Source organism: Felis catus, chromosome B4 (assembly GCF_018350175.1).
Source record: "Felis catus isolate Fca126 chromosome B4, F.catus_Fca126_mat1.0, whole genome shotgun sequence".
Taxonomy (NCBI): domain Eukaryota; kingdom Metazoa; phylum Chordata; class Mammalia; order Carnivora; family Felidae; genus Felis; species Felis catus.
This window is the reverse complement of record NC_058374.1, coordinates 46,188,392-46,203,482: the sequence shown is the minus strand read 5'-3', so window position 1 is coordinate 46,203,482 and position 15,091 is coordinate 46,188,392. Positions and strand designations below refer to the sequence as shown.

Below are 15,091 nucleotides of genomic sequence, written 5' to 3'. Positions count from 1 at the left end.
CCCCATTTGATTGCAACTCACTCAAAATTCTTTTGGCTTTTGTGGCCACGGTAAGCAGAAGGAGTGGGGTATAAAGACTTGTAGAGTGGATGTTTGCCACTATAAATGGGGACAGCCCCTATTTGAGCCCTTCTCTTCCTCTTAGGGAATGCCCTACCTTATGTAACTTAAATATGGTAAACAGCCTTCTCCCATAATGAACTGAAAATGTAGCAAGCCCACTCTCCTAGCTCTTTACAGCTGGAGCACAGGCATATGATCTGGGGTCACCTAATCCAAGTAATCCACCTGGAAGTTTACCTTGGAGACAGGCAAGATTGGGAAGATTCTTCCCGGTGGAGAAGAGAGATGGGAGTGGGGGTAGCAGCATCATTTCTCAGTAGCAGTGGGGCCAGTGATGGCACACAATTTCTGGTTCAGTGGTGGAGACTGGGGCATGCGTGTTCTGTGGTGACACCAGACGGAAGTGTGATTTAGCCTGTGCTTCTGGCTGCGGAGGCTTACTTTTACTCTTGCCATTTCCAAATCTGGGAGAATAACTCATTTTAGTTAAGATGGGTAGAGTAGTGATATTTGATGTGATATTAGACGGGTCCAATTTTCCCTTGGAGCTGGAAGTATGTCTGATTAATGCATTCATTTATTTGCTCATCACAGGTTTATTAAACACCTGTTTTACATCAGGCTACATGCTGGGTGCTACAGATCTAGACATTTTTAAGACTATAATTTGATAGTATTTTAAAAATTATTTCAATAATTATTGTTTGTTAAACAATTGCGAAACATATTTCGCTTACTATAAAACCTCATTCTGAACACTAATTTCAGAAAAGCAATCAGTGACTGCTTTGGGAGGAGAGGAAATTTTGTTTTAGCTGAGGGCAGCGCATATTAAACATAAGTGAGCACTCAGCACTAAATACCAAGCACTGTTGTAAGCACTTTTTATAAATTAACTCATTCGATCTTCATGGAAATCTTAGTACTATTACTTTTTACTTGTTTTAACCATAAGATACTCTGTTTAAAAAAATTTTTTTAATGTTTATTTTTGAGAGAGAGAGAGAAAGCACAAGTGCGGGGAGAGGCAGAGAGAGAGGGAGACACAGCATCCGAAGCAGGCTCCGGGCTCTGAGCTGTCAGCACAGAGCTCCATGCGGGGCTCAAACTCACGAACCGTGAGATAATGACCTCATCCAAAGTCGGATGCTTAACCGACTGAGCCACCTTGGTGCCCCATGTAAGATACTCTTGACAGTGGTCTTTCCACGTGTTTAACAGCTACTAATCATTACACTACCACAAAAAAAAATAAATTTCAGAGTCCTTGAGAAATAGAGGTGGGGTCTCTGAGATTGCTGAGGGAGGTAGAAGTAATAATTTTCTGCCAAATGGAAGTTTTTCAAACTGCCAAAGCATTTTTCTAGGGAAGTGAGTTAAAAGGCAGACATGATAATATATCCCCAAACTAGTGGATATAGCAGTGAACTCAAGTCTCTTTGAACTGCGTCTACCAACATCAATAGCAACATCTTCCTAAAAGTAGGCTTGAAACAACGTCATTAGGCCATCCCAAGTGTAGTTAAAAAGAAATGGTACTAGAAAACCAAAGAGTAAACACATGCACAATTTATCATTTCGCCCTTATGAGATCAGCAAATATCTGTAACAAAATTTCCCCAAAGCGGCCAACAGAGGCAAGGTGACCGTCTCTGTTCTGAACATCTGAAAGGAAAATTACCACTTGTCTTCCTAGACTTCCTCCCACACTCATTGGAGAACCTGGGAAACATGGATGTCACTGGCCACACTACTACATTCTATGAGCTGCAGACAGACAAGGCCTCTCTCCTCAGGCCTCTGGATTCACAGGAACAATGACTTTGAAAACTTCAGTGCTCCCTCTGCCTTGTACATGTTAATTTTCTCCCATAGTCTATGCTGAGACCAATGTAGACAGGATCCTAGTTGGATAATGAGTATTCCAGATTACAAATCTTCTGATTTTTCAGTCTACTTCTTCATGTGACATCCCAAGCACTTTTTCCTAGAGGGGAAAAAGAGAAATAGATTCACAAAATTCCAAGTTTGATTCACTGTTGAACTGTTGAACATAAACCTGATTCACTGTTGAACATAAACCTGTTAACTCTGCTCTCTTGTCCCAGGCATGACCCGGGTTTCAGAGACTATGTTAGGGTTGGGGGGAGGTTTGGAAAGATGACCAGCAGCCTTGGTATTCAGGAAAGGAACACATATGTGAAGGACTTAGGTTACACACCCAGGGCTGATAGGCTAGATGGGGAAAGGCTTTGATGCTGTATTTAAAATTCAAAAGAGTTAAAAAAAAATTCAAAGGAGTAGATATTGGAAAGTTGAAGATTATGGAAAGTTGAAGATTATGTTCTTTGCAAAGCTCTGTGAAATGGATGAAGTTGTAGGAGCACAGGGTGACTATTTGAACAGTCCTTTACAATGAGGAAAAATGGCCAACGGGTGAATTAAAATCTCATGGGAGCTAGTTTAGCATGCTTTTTATTTTTTATTTTATTTTTTTTAAGTTTGTTTATTTTGAGAGAGTATGCACGTGGAGAAGGAGCAGAGGTAGAGGTGGAGATAGAGATAGAGATAGAAGTAGAGAGATAGAATCCCAAGCATGGTGCCCAACTCTGGGGTCAAACCCATGAACTGTGAGATCATGACCTGAGCCAAAACCAAGAGTTGGACACTTAACCCACAGAGCCACCCAGGCGCCCCTAACATGTTTTTTAGATACAGTTGTTATTCTTTCATTTGATTGATTGATTGATTGATTATGCTAAGTGTATTGGCTGAACATCTATGATGTATGTAGAAAGAATGGGAGTGTTAAGAGACAAAGAAGCATAAAATACATAAATCTGCCCTCGTGTTTACAATTTCGTTGGGAAGATAGATGTACTTGCAGGAAATGTGAAACACTGGGATAGTTAGGAACCCTGGAAAACTGGTGCATAGGAATCATTTTCCTCCTTCCCTACCACTATAAGGACACCCTGGAGTGCCACCAAAATACCAAGAGCCAATGGAAGTCCCTAGAAGCTTGCCACCCAGTGTCATCTTTCTTTCTTGTGCTTGGAGACTGAGCACAGGTGTCCACATCTCCTTCACATTTTCATAACTCATATCAACTCGTAAATATTCTTTTATCAACATCCTCCTTCTTTATTTTTTGCAACTCCTCTATCAGCCTTGGAAAAATTATAGTCCTTTCTCTCTCATTCTTTTTCTTCCCTCTTCCAATTTCCAGCCACATGCTCCAAATTAAACCTAACTGTGGCCAAGACTTAAAATTCGGATTTATGATGACCTGGAAAAGTAAACTAATAAATTACAAATGATAAGGAACAATGCCATCAAATTCTGAAGCCTTTGAAAATTCCCTTTATTATTTCTACCAAAAATCCATCAATCTTCTCTAATTAAAACTGTTTTTTCTCTCTAGCACCAGCAGCCAAATTAAAAATAAGTAAATAAAAATGTATTCTTTTTTTTTGTCTTTTAATTTGCTTGCTAGAATTAGAACCACCATTTTTTCATAACAGATTTGTTGAAATATATCACAGAGTTCATCCTTTTAAAATATATAATTCAGTGGTTTTTCGTATATTCACAGAATTGTGCAACCATCACGTTTGGCTGATTTTAGAACATTTCCATCACACAAAAAGGAACTCTTTATCCATTAGCAGTCACTCCCTATTCTCTCTCTTCTTCTCAAATCTGTCTCTGTGAATTCACCTATTCTGGACATTTCATGAAAATAGAATCATACAATGTATGGTATATGGCCCTTTTGTCTAACTTTCACTTAGCATAATGTTTTCAAATTTCATCCATCTGTTCCATTCCTTTTTATGCCTAAATAATATTCCACTGTATGGACATACTGCCTTTGGTTTTGCTATTCACCATTCATCACTGATGAACATTTGAGTTGTTTCCACTTTCAGGCTATTATGCATAAAATGAATGCTGCTATGGTCATTTATGTACAAGTTTTTATGTGAACATTTGTTATCAATTTTCTTGGGTATATGTATATATCTGAGTGGAATTGGTGACTCTATGTTTAATATTTTGGGGGAACTGCCAAATTGTTTCTAAAAGGGAAAATTTTAGAACTCAACCAGCAGTGGATGAGGGTTCACATTTCTCCACATCCTCACCAACATCTGTCTTTTTTATTTTAGCCATGCTAGTGCATGTGAAATGATATCTTACTGTGGTTTTGATTCACATGTGCCTAATGTTGAAATGAAGATGTTAAGCAAGCATCTTTTCATTGCTTACTGGCCATCTGTATATCTTCTATGGAGAAATGTCTATTCAAAATTGGCTTTTGTCTTTTTATTGTTGAGTTGTAAGAATTTATTACATATTCTGAATACAAGTTCTTTTTCAGATACATGATTTGAACATATTTTGTTTCATTCTGTGTGTTGTCTTTTCATTTTATTGGTAGTGTCCTTTGAAGCAGAAAAAAATTGCTTATTTTTTAAATTTGTCTTTCTTAAGATTTTTATTTGCTAAATACTCTCTACACCCAACGTGGGACTCAAACTCACAACCCCAAGATCAAGAGTCACATGCTCCACCGACTGAGCCGGCCAGGTGCCCCTCAAGCAGAAAAAATTTTAATTTGATGTAATCCAATTTATTTTTTCTTTTGTTGTTCGTGCTTTCGGTGTAGACTATTTTTTTTTACAGAACACAGTTGGCATTTCAGCTGCATTAACCAACTACATAGACTTTTAGTCTATTTAGACTTTTAGTCTATAGACTGAATAGAACTGGCCTGTGGACCCAGTTGATACTTACAATCTTTTTGGAAAAATATATTAACATTGACCAGGATGATTCTTTCCTGTATGTAATTATAGTGCAGATATGAAGTGTTGTAAGAAGTCAGAGGCTAGTGAGGCCCTTAAGCTAGAGTAGTCAGGAAAGGCTCTGGGACAGAGGAGGGACTTGAGGGAGTCCTGGAAGAAAGAACAGTTAAAGCCAAAATAATGTCGAGGCATCTTAGCATGAGTTAAGGCAGCTTGAATTTAGAATACTTAAGAGCCTCAGTTGTTCAGATCAGCCCCTTACGGCTACCATATCTGGTGCAGATGTGGAAAATAGAAAGGAACAGAAGACTAGGTAAGCTTAACAGGCAGCCACTGAAGACCACAGCGGGCACTTCAGTCCCTTAGCAAGATCAGCTCTGCATTCCTTCTGGAAACCAAGAGACCAAGAGTGGAGGCCTCAGGGCCATGCTGACCATGTGTGGAGCAGACTCAAACCCACTACTCTTGCTCCATTCTAGTGGAAAGAGGACTGAAGATAATGTGGGACAAAGGCCTGTGCTTCCAAGAAGGATCTGAACAGACAAAATAAAGTGCCCTGAGCCTATGGATATTTAAAACTATGGGCTACACATTTTGGAAAGGTTAACCTTGGGAGGCCATCTGAGTATGGCAGCTTTAAGGAAATCTCAAGGAATGAGGATAAAGGATGGGGTTGGCGGGGCGGGGGAGGGATGTTGAGTCTGAGGCATGGGGGTGAAGATATCTGTTTCGCCTGATAGCAGGTAGTTAAAAACAGATACATATCAACAATAGCCACATTATGGAAAGAGCCCGAATGTCCATGGGCATTGGATGAATGGATAAAGAAGATGTGGTATATATATATATATATATATATATATATATATATATATATATACATATATATATATATGATGGAGTATTACTCGGCAATCAAAAAGAATGAAATCTTGCCATTTGCAACTACATGGATGGCACTGGAGGGTATTATGCTAAGTGAAATTAGTCAGAGAAAGACAAAAATCATATGACTTCACTCATATGAGGACTTTAAGAGACAAAACAGATGAACATAAGGAAAGGGAAACAAAAATAATATAAAAACAGGGAGGGGGACAAAACATGAGACTCTTAAATATGGAGAACAAACAGAGGGTTACTGGAGGGGTTGTGGGAGGGGGGATGGGCTAAATGGGTAAGGGGCACTAAGGAGTCTACTCCTGAAATCATTGTTGCACTATATGCTAATTTGGATATAAATTAAAAAAATTTAAAAAATTTAAAAAAAACATACAAATTTGGGGCACCTGGCTGGCTCAGTGGGGAGACCTTGTGACTCTTGATCTCGGGATTGTTGAGTTCAAGCCCCACGTGGGGCGTAGAGATTGCTTAAAAAATAAATAAACTTTATTTAAAATAAAACAAAACAAAAAGATACAAATTTAATGGTTTGCTTTTTGCTTTGTATCAAAATGTCCCTGTCAAAATGGCTGGGTCCAAGCAGCAATGACAAAATATCATGAACGCTGTGTCTCTCTCTGCCTGTCAGCAGCTAAGAGAACAAGGAAGTGTTTGCCTCTCCTTGTCTCACTGCCAGACTTCGGTTGCTTACAAAATTTGTGAAAACAGAAATTATATCTAAACATTTTATATCTTGACATCTCTTCATTTCCTGTTATATCTGACTGGTTCCCCCTGGTCCAACACACATATCCCATGTACCCTTTGGGAGCCTAGTAAATATTTATCGATGATGAAGATAATCACTAAAAATAGGATCCCATCACTGGGATATATCTCTTGCCACTCAACTTCTAAATCCATGAGAACTGCCTCCAAGACGTGTTCCCTTCACTTAAAAAAAAACAACAACGAAGAAATGAAAAAACCCCCACAACTTTCCATTCGTCTCCTCTGAATTCTGGGAAGGTTCATTTTGAAATAGGATGCACTTACCCATCCACCGTGCTGCTGGACCCAGGGCGAGAAGTTGTCTTTTAGGTACTTGGTTCCAAAGCCCAGCACCCTGTTCATAGGGTGATTGTCGATAGCAGTGAGCTTGGCCGTGACGTCTATTGCAAGAGCAGCCTTAAAGCCCTGAGCTCTGACCTCTGATTCTCCCCTGGTGTCCACACCCCTTAGGAACTGGTCTGTGATGATCTTGAAAACAGGGTAGCACAGCTGGTCCTGGAAGCTGTTCATTAAAGCCTTGTCTTTCTTTAACTGTGTACAAGAGGATATGCATTTAGTACAGCAGCCTGGCCCCGTGAAGCCGACTCAACAGTGGGCCCCTGCAACACCCAGTGGAAAACCTTGGCTCCAACTAAGAAGTTTCTTAGTGAGCAAGGATTAAATGTTTATTTGGAAATTCTATCTTTGACAAATGATAAGCTAAGCAGGTTCTCAACAAACATTGTTTCTACAAGGGATATCCTGGGGGATGCATCAGATGCTACGTAAAGATTTCGGTGGAGCAGCGTCCTTTATGTGAGCCCAGCCCACCCCCCAACTTCTGTGAGACTCAGGAGCCTGTCTGTTTTATAAATCTGAAGCAAGAATGACTAATGTCCTCTACACCAAGAATGGACCCCTTTTGATCAGAGACCCAGTTGAAGAAGCTAGACTCAAAACCCCAGTGGGCAGCCAGAAGCCCGGACTCTACCAGAATGGTCGAAGAATCAAATGCCAGAAAGAAACACTTCCATGGAGTACCCTGGCCCCTCTCTCTTTGCTCCTTTGGGTTGCACCTGCCTCTGGCATCTCAGGAAGGTGCAAGATGAGCTTGCATGTGGTCTCAGGGATGAGGGGCTTTGCAGGCACTCTGCAGCCATGGGGTTGGGGGGTAGGGGTTAGGGTTAGGGTTAGACAGAGTCACTGTCCCTCTCTAGTAGGAACTCACACCCACACAGCAAAGTCAGACCTTCTGTGTATTCCTACCAGAGTCCTCTACTGGGGAAACAACCATGTTTTCTGCATAAATAACGTAAAGCGTCACCCCAAATCATCAGGAGCGTGCATCGAGCAAAGCGAGATTTTTTAAAGTGGTAATTTATGGGATGAAAAGGAAAGCGTCTCTCTTTAGAGCCACAAAGGTCAGCTTCGTACCACTTCCTGTCCCTTGCCTCCCTGACCTAATGCAAGTCACTTCTTAGGGAGGCTGGGAAGGAGGTTGCCATGAGAGCCACAGCGTCTTCAAGCTGTAAAGAGTCCTCGAGGATTCGAATAGGTCCCTCCCAGTACAAGGACTGCACTGTTGGCTGGTTATTGGCATCTACTGGCCATTCTTCTGGTGACAGGAGGCTCATTCCGTCACAAGGCAGCCCTGAGTGCTAGAAAGTTCATTCCTAAAATGGAGAAAATCAATTGCCCCATAACTCCTATCCATTGATGCTAGTTCTGGAGAAACATAGGAGTGCCCTCAAGTCATGTACCGTATTCTATTTTCTTTCTCTGCACCCCAGTTCATCCTCTACTTGTGGACTCGAAGCTCACATGCCCTCCCAGTTACCATCCTCTGCACACACTGCTGACAAAGGCATTGAGGGAGGACCCACTGAGAGGTTGGGACTGGGGTAGAGTGGCTGGCCACTTAGTGTTGTTTCCCCTCCTGCACAAGCCGCATGGGGCCTGACTTCCATCCACTGATCGTGGCAGGACAAGGCAAGGGGTCCACAGGCCAGTCCCTGACTGACAGACCCCAGAGGCTACTCAGCAGTCTGTGGGTAACGGCACAGAATTCTGGGGTCCTGCTCACCAGCTCTGTATCTGAAGACACTCTCACACTTTCCTGACGGGAATGATGGGTCTTGACTTCTAAATGGCAGGAAGTAAGTCCAAAGTTCTCCAAGTAACACTAATCCGCCTCCCCGGCCAAATAGCTGAGAGAGACCTTGAGCAGAGAACAGTCCAGCCACTCTCGGGGGAGATTTTGGGAAGGACTCCAGCCTTGGAGCAGGCGTGGGACATCGATATCCAGACTGCAGGGCAAATGCAAGAGTCTAAACTTCCCCGAGGATCAGTTACATGGGGAACCAGATTCATAATTCTATTCAGCAAATTTTAATTTATTGGTGTCTTTTCTTGCAATAACAAAGTTACGTTTTTCATTTCCAAAAATTCCAGGGAGGCTCCAGAAGGTTTACTTATGTTTTCCAAAGTGATTCATTTTTGAGATGCTGCCAGCATGAAGAATTTGGACTCCAAGGGAAATAAAATTTAGGACTAAGTGGAAACCAGAACTTGCAAAGGAATACAATCTGCAGTACGCTTCCATTCTCTGTCCCAGTGCGTGGGCACAGAAAAGAAATCACATTAGTTCAAGAAGCTCCATACCTCTCTTTCCAACTGATCCCCTGAATATTTCAGCAGCTCAACGATTTGGGCTACTATTTGCTCCTCTCCATCTGTCGGGGGAAAATTCCAGTTATTTCTTTTAAGAAGAAAAATCATCTTAACTTTTTTTTTTTTTTTCCCCCCCAGGGACAATACTTGTAGCCTGGTTAGGGACTGAGGGAGACATGTGCTTTGTAATTCTCAGCAACTTAACTCTTAAACCTTCCTTCAACTGATGGGGCACAAACCACTCCAGCTGCCCTCTCCTACAGACCCCTCCTTTCCTTTCTTCTTTTTTCCCTCAGCGCCCCGCTTCTCACCATGAAATGCATCACTTTATTTACTGTAAGAATGTTGTTGACGATATTGGCTCCACGACCCATGGTCCTGTCTCTGAAGATGTTTAGGAGAACCTTCTTTTTCGTTGGTAGGATTCTCCTGAGCGGATGTTGCTTTTCCCATATGGACACCATAAATTCCAATGGGTCATATTCCCCCTTTGTGCTGCTAGAAAGTACAGAGCCGAGTTTGTGGGCCCCAGCTAAGAGCGGGTACGGTCTTCCTGGCTTGCATTTTGGGGATTAAGCTCATTCCTAAACCCACCTCTGTTTCCCCGCTAGTGCGTTCTTTTTACATTATCTTTCAAATTGATTTATTTGATTAACCTTATTTACTAACATGTATACTTTGCATGCTGTCTTTACAACAAAGTGAGGTATAAGTAAATACACTTACGGAGTGCTCCCACTCCAAAGGCTAACATGGCAGGTAGAGAGAGAGACGGCTCCTGTTGGTGTGTACGTGGGAACGGGGGACGTGGAGTATGATTTTTCTTATCTCAAAACATGCTAACCACCCAACATGAGGAAAACGGTCATGGCTCCGGAACGGAATCCAAACAGAGAAAAGCCAGTTACCGATACAGGAGTGCTTTTCATTGAGGGCACAGTCTTTGAAGTCATGGAGTCCTCATGTGTGTTCCAGATAAGAGGGAAGGAGAGGCCAGGAAATTAATCCAGCCCATCACCTCCCAGGAAGGCCTAGCGAAAGGCAAGGGAAGTGGGAGGTCTGAGCCTCAAATCACCTGGGAGGCACCAGCACGCGGGTCTCCGTGGCCCGTGTGTATGTAGTTTTTATCTGCCCCTGTGGCCCCTCTCTCTGGGAGCCACCGTAACAAGGGCCGGCATTTCTCACGTGCACAGAGGAGACGAGCATCAGCCTGAGGCTGGTTCAGGGGCAGCTCGCCACACACAGGGGATCACAATAAAGTGGAGGCACTTTTTAGCACACTCAGAGGGGCCTCTTCTCTTCCAGCCCCGGAAGGGGTAGTTTGCGGTCCCAGCAATGCGGCACGAGACAGGCGACATCACCGCTCCGCTTGCAGGCCAGGCAGCCGCCGCCACTTGCGCCTTGTGCTTGGGCTACTGCAATCCCCGGGCCGCCTCCCCTCCGTCCCACCCCTGGGCTGGAGTTTGGGGAAGGAGGGCCACGAGCAGGGACAGTCGTCAGTGACAGAACTTCTCTTCCTGTGGCACGTGGTTGCGCTCCCGTTCAACTCCAGAATTCCTGCACATCTGCTGGGAACTACTGGTCCTCGCTACGGCTGTGGCTTTGGTGACAGCTGACCCCCCGCTCTGGTCACTAGTTCTCGCTTCTGCTACACGTGGTGCGCCAGACCTGGTGTCTGACGACGCCCTGCTGCTTCACGGGGCCACGTTGTAAGTCCCTGGGCCCGTGCTCTGTCCGCAACCTGGGCATTCCCGGGAGCAAACCGGCCCGCGGCCGTCACCCACAGGATTGAATCCAATAGCGCATCTCCCTCGGTGGACAAGGTTGAGCGGCCGCTTCGTGCTCCCCCGCCCCCTCAGCAGGAGGCTTTGCAGTTAGCACTGAGCTTGGCACGTTGCTTCGGTCTGTTGGCGCACTGCCCTTGCCTGGGCCGGTCTCAAGAGCGAAAGGTCGGGGCCTCCAGCAGCCTGCTGTCCTGCCCTCGGCCCAGGGCAGCAGACACCCCTAACTGCAGAGCCCTGCGCTGACCGAACCGAATGCACAGCTCTGCCTGGCGGACACCCGGCCCGACGACCCAAGCACGTGGAAGGGGGTTTACCTTTCTTAGCACTGGGCGCTGGAAGCTGGAAGCCCTGGCGCTGGATGAACAGATGGACAAAACTGCCTTTGGACTTGAGGCTTCCCGCCTGGCCGTGGACCTCGTCGGCTGGGGGCCAGGAATGCACAATTTCAGCAACGCGGTTGGCAATGGAAACGACTTGGGGGTCCTCAGCTGAAACGAGACCAAATGGTGCTGAGCGGCCCTTCCCAGAAGAACTTGGTCTAGCTCATCGGTATGCACGGTCGCCCGAAATGAAAAGCCCAGCCTAGAGGGAGAGTAAGCTGCCCGGGGACGTGTGTGCGGGGGAGGCCATTCTTCAGAAAGCTCTGGCAGTTGCCTGGCAGAGGCTGGGATGGGGGAGGAGCGCACAGAGGAATGATTGCCACCTTGAAACAATTGCCCTTCTGCACCCTCTTTTTGAAGTCTTGCAAAATTAGGGTCCCCTTTCCCCTTTGCAAGGGAAGAAACACAAAAGAAAGTGCTTAGTTCTTTGCTTGAGGGAATCCTCATTATGCTTTTATTTTTATTCTTTTTTTGGGGGGGGGGGACATTCTTTATATCTTGGGAGAGCTGGCCCCTACGTGCAGAGGAGGGCATTCAAGAGTTTGACAAGCCTTTGGGGGTTGGTCACTGAGGAAAGAGAAATATCCCTGCTCTCAGACCATATTCATTACTCAAGCCCATTATCAAGTCAACACTGAACTCCCCTTGCTCTTAAAGTGACACGTCTTCTCTCTCCTCCCGGTCTAATGGGAAACATCCAATTAACGCTGATAGGTACACCAGGGGACATAAAGTGCAGTCCACGGCTTTCAAGAATTTATAATCCAGGAAAAGAAGTAGGTATTTGCACACATTACTATAGAATAAAGCATGTGGGGGCATGAAGGTTTAAATATCCTAGCCCCCTGAATTAAAGGCCCCCTGAAAGTCCTAGCCTGTGAAGGGATGAGTCAGCTCTGCTTTTCAAGGGATGGGGAGGGGGGGAGCAGGTGGTATTGCTGAGTTATTTGGGACTAAAATTTTCATTGTTGATTTGTCGCTAAGTTCTTAAGTTTTAGAAATGTGTGCAGCTCTGTCTTTGATGCCCTACGGAGCCCAAGTAATATTTGGAAAACGCTATCCCATTCACACACTTGAAGAAAGCAACACAGTGGGGTTTGGGCCAGAAGGTTGGGGTGCCCAGAGGAATTCCTGGGCTTTGTAAATGAAGATGGCTAAGAGAGGCATAGCCTGGGTCCCAGGAGGGATCCTGTCCCATGCTTTGACATCCTACGGAGCTGCCAATGTGACTTCTGACTCTCTGTCCCTGGATTCCTCCACAGTATGGGAATTTAGTGCTCCCCCTTCACCCTCTGGGCATCACTGGAAGACCATGGGAACTAATGCTTTGTCCACAATGCCTTCCTTGAAAAAAAAAAAGGCATAATGTTTTCCTTAAAAAGCCATATTTTTCATGTTTGGTTCACAGGGTTCAAAAAGAGATAATAAGGAGTGAATTGGGAGAGAAGTATTGGAGAGTCAAGGAGAGAAGGATGGATGCTTTTCCTTCCCGTTTTAACAGCCAAACCAAATATATACTTTCCACCTTATTGCGGCCCAACCAGCCTCCTCTCTTGAACGCTGGCCACCATGGCCCCTGACAAGGAAATGGCAAGAGGCTGGATCCCAGAGCCTCTTGTATCTGGGAGCCTTCCCTTGTATCGGCAGAAGATGGGGTTTTTTTTTTCCCCCCTCTGTAACCTTGTGCGGCCTGTCTGGGGCGATCAGCGCATGGCTCTTCTACCAGAAAGCCACACTGTGCCCATCTTGTACTTGAAGGAGGCAGAAGGAGGCCCCAATGCCTGTCCCTCCTTATCCCCCACCCGCCATCATGTGGCAGGGCGGTCAGGAGACCGCTGGCGGCCTGGGAATACCCAATCTGACTCACCTGCTTACAGTGCATTGCTTTCTATGAATTGGTGGGCACGGAGGGAGAGAGGCAGGTGACATTCGTGCAGGGAAAAGCATGAGCGAGTACATTTAGACTCAGATGAACCAGCTCTAGCTAAGATGCCCATTTTATTTCTTTATTTCTTTATTTTCTTCCAAGTTTGTATTTAAATTCTAGTTAGCTGACATATAGCGTAGTATTGGTTTCGGGAGTAGAATTTAGTGATGGATCATTCACATACAACACCCAGTGCGCATCCCAACAAGTGTCCTCCTAAATAAGATTCCCATTAATTAAAATAAGTACCTAAATTTTAAACTCTGAGAAAAAAAAAAAAAAAGATTCCCTTCTTGTTGGAGTTGATCTCATCTGATAGGCAAGGGGGAATTGGATGGGGGTGGGGAGAGGACACCCGTCCTTTGGGGTCTATTTTTGGGGGAGGTGATGTCACTATAAGAAGAGCAAGAGAGCACAGCCGGAGGACTTGCCATCCAGCCTTTGGCCTGAGGCATTTGTTTTGTGGGTGCATGTATTTATTTATCTTAAAGTTTATTTATTTATTTTGAGAGAGACAGAGACAGCGCCAGTGGGGGAGGGGCAGAGAGAGAGGGAAAGAGAGAGGATCCCAAGCAGCCCCCATGCTGCCAGTGTAGAGCCGGACTCAGGCCAGGAGACCATGAGTAAACCAAGAGTGAGATGCTCAACTGCTCAACCAACCGAGCCACCCAGGCGCCCCCTGGAGGCATTTGTTTTAAAGAGAAGGGGCAGGGTGTTTCCCTATGGTTGAGACTGCTACTTCCTTCCCAGAATCCATTTTCTTCCTCCTTAGCAAGTGACCTCTGAAGTGTCACAGGCAGCAATGGGCTCAGCTGCACAGACTACATTTCCCAGCCTTCTTGACACTAAAGAGTGGCCAGTGAGATGTAAGAAAAGTTGAGTGCAGTTCCAAGAAAGCTCTCTAAAACGGAACTGAATTATCTAGAAAGACACCCTTTTGTTCCCCGCCCCCACCTCCCACCACTTGCTTCCTCTTCTTCCTGCCTGAAATGGAGAGACGATGGCTGGAGTCTCAGCAGCCACTTTGGAATATAAGGTGACTTTGAGGTTGGAAGTTACTAGCCTAGGGATGGCAGACTAGGAATCATTCCACATTTAGTGAATCTTAGCTGTGGACAAACAAGGGTTCACGGGTCAAAGAACCTGGGTTTGTAGTTTCTAAGATTGGTATTGACACCATTTTTCTACTTCCTAAGACCTCTTCCTTCTAGACTTTGATCTTGGGACATAACCTTACAGTTCTCACTTAAGCCTGGGTCCGGGTCCTGGAAACAGCCGCGAGGGCTAAATTGTGAACTTCAGTTAAAAGAACCCAGGTGACACCAGCTGCTAGGCTCTAGGTTCTACTTTATAGAAGTAGAACATGAGACTCTCTTGAGTCCTATCCGATGAAAAACCAACAGACCACCCACGTAATTGGCCAAATAAGAAAGCGGGCAAGAGAAGTGTTGGAAGGGAATATACACCGAGTCTAAGTGTCTACAGCAAGGCCTCCTTGGGAAGTGACCGTTTCTACTATTTTAGAGCTATCTATGTCTATATAAAGATCTTAGAATTTTAGTAAATAAAAAAGGTCAAATGACACTTCAGTGTTACCAAAATACAGAATGTCATTTGTCTCGGGAAACCAGAGGATTAAGGTCTGTAAAAAGTGCCTCTGTCTCTCGGAAAAATCCAGAAAAGTCTATGTAGGTGCGTCCACAGGGTTCTGTAGGCTCCAGAGCTCAGCTACCATCCCCAGCGGGAGCTTGTTGTACCCATGGCAGGGGGGTGGGGTGCAGAGAGGAGGAGTTCCCCAGATAA

General features: G+C 44.8%; 1 protein-coding gene across 4 annotated transcripts in view; it reads right to left on the bottom strand.

Moving 5' to 3' along the window:
• Positions 1-1,617: 1,617 nt before the first annotated feature.
• BCL2L14 (BCL2 like 14) overlaps positions 1,618-15,091 on the bottom strand; it is a 37,995-nt gene continuing 24,521 nt past the window's right edge. For all 4 annotated transcript variants that reach the window (XM_023256783.2, XM_045061383.1, XM_019834525.3 and 1 more), the window contains 4 exons: positions 11,296-11,469; positions 9,189-9,259; positions 6,813-7,079; positions 1,618-2,050 (listed from right to left, as the gene is read on the bottom strand). In XM_023256783.2, the coding sequence (XP_023112551.2) occupies positions 2,012-2,050; positions 6,813-7,079; positions 9,189-9,259; positions 11,296-11,469 (551 nt within the window). In that variant the 3' untranslated portion in view covers positions 1,618-2,011. The remainder of the gene's footprint in view (positions 2,051-6,812; positions 7,080-9,188; positions 9,260-11,295; positions 11,470-15,091) is intronic.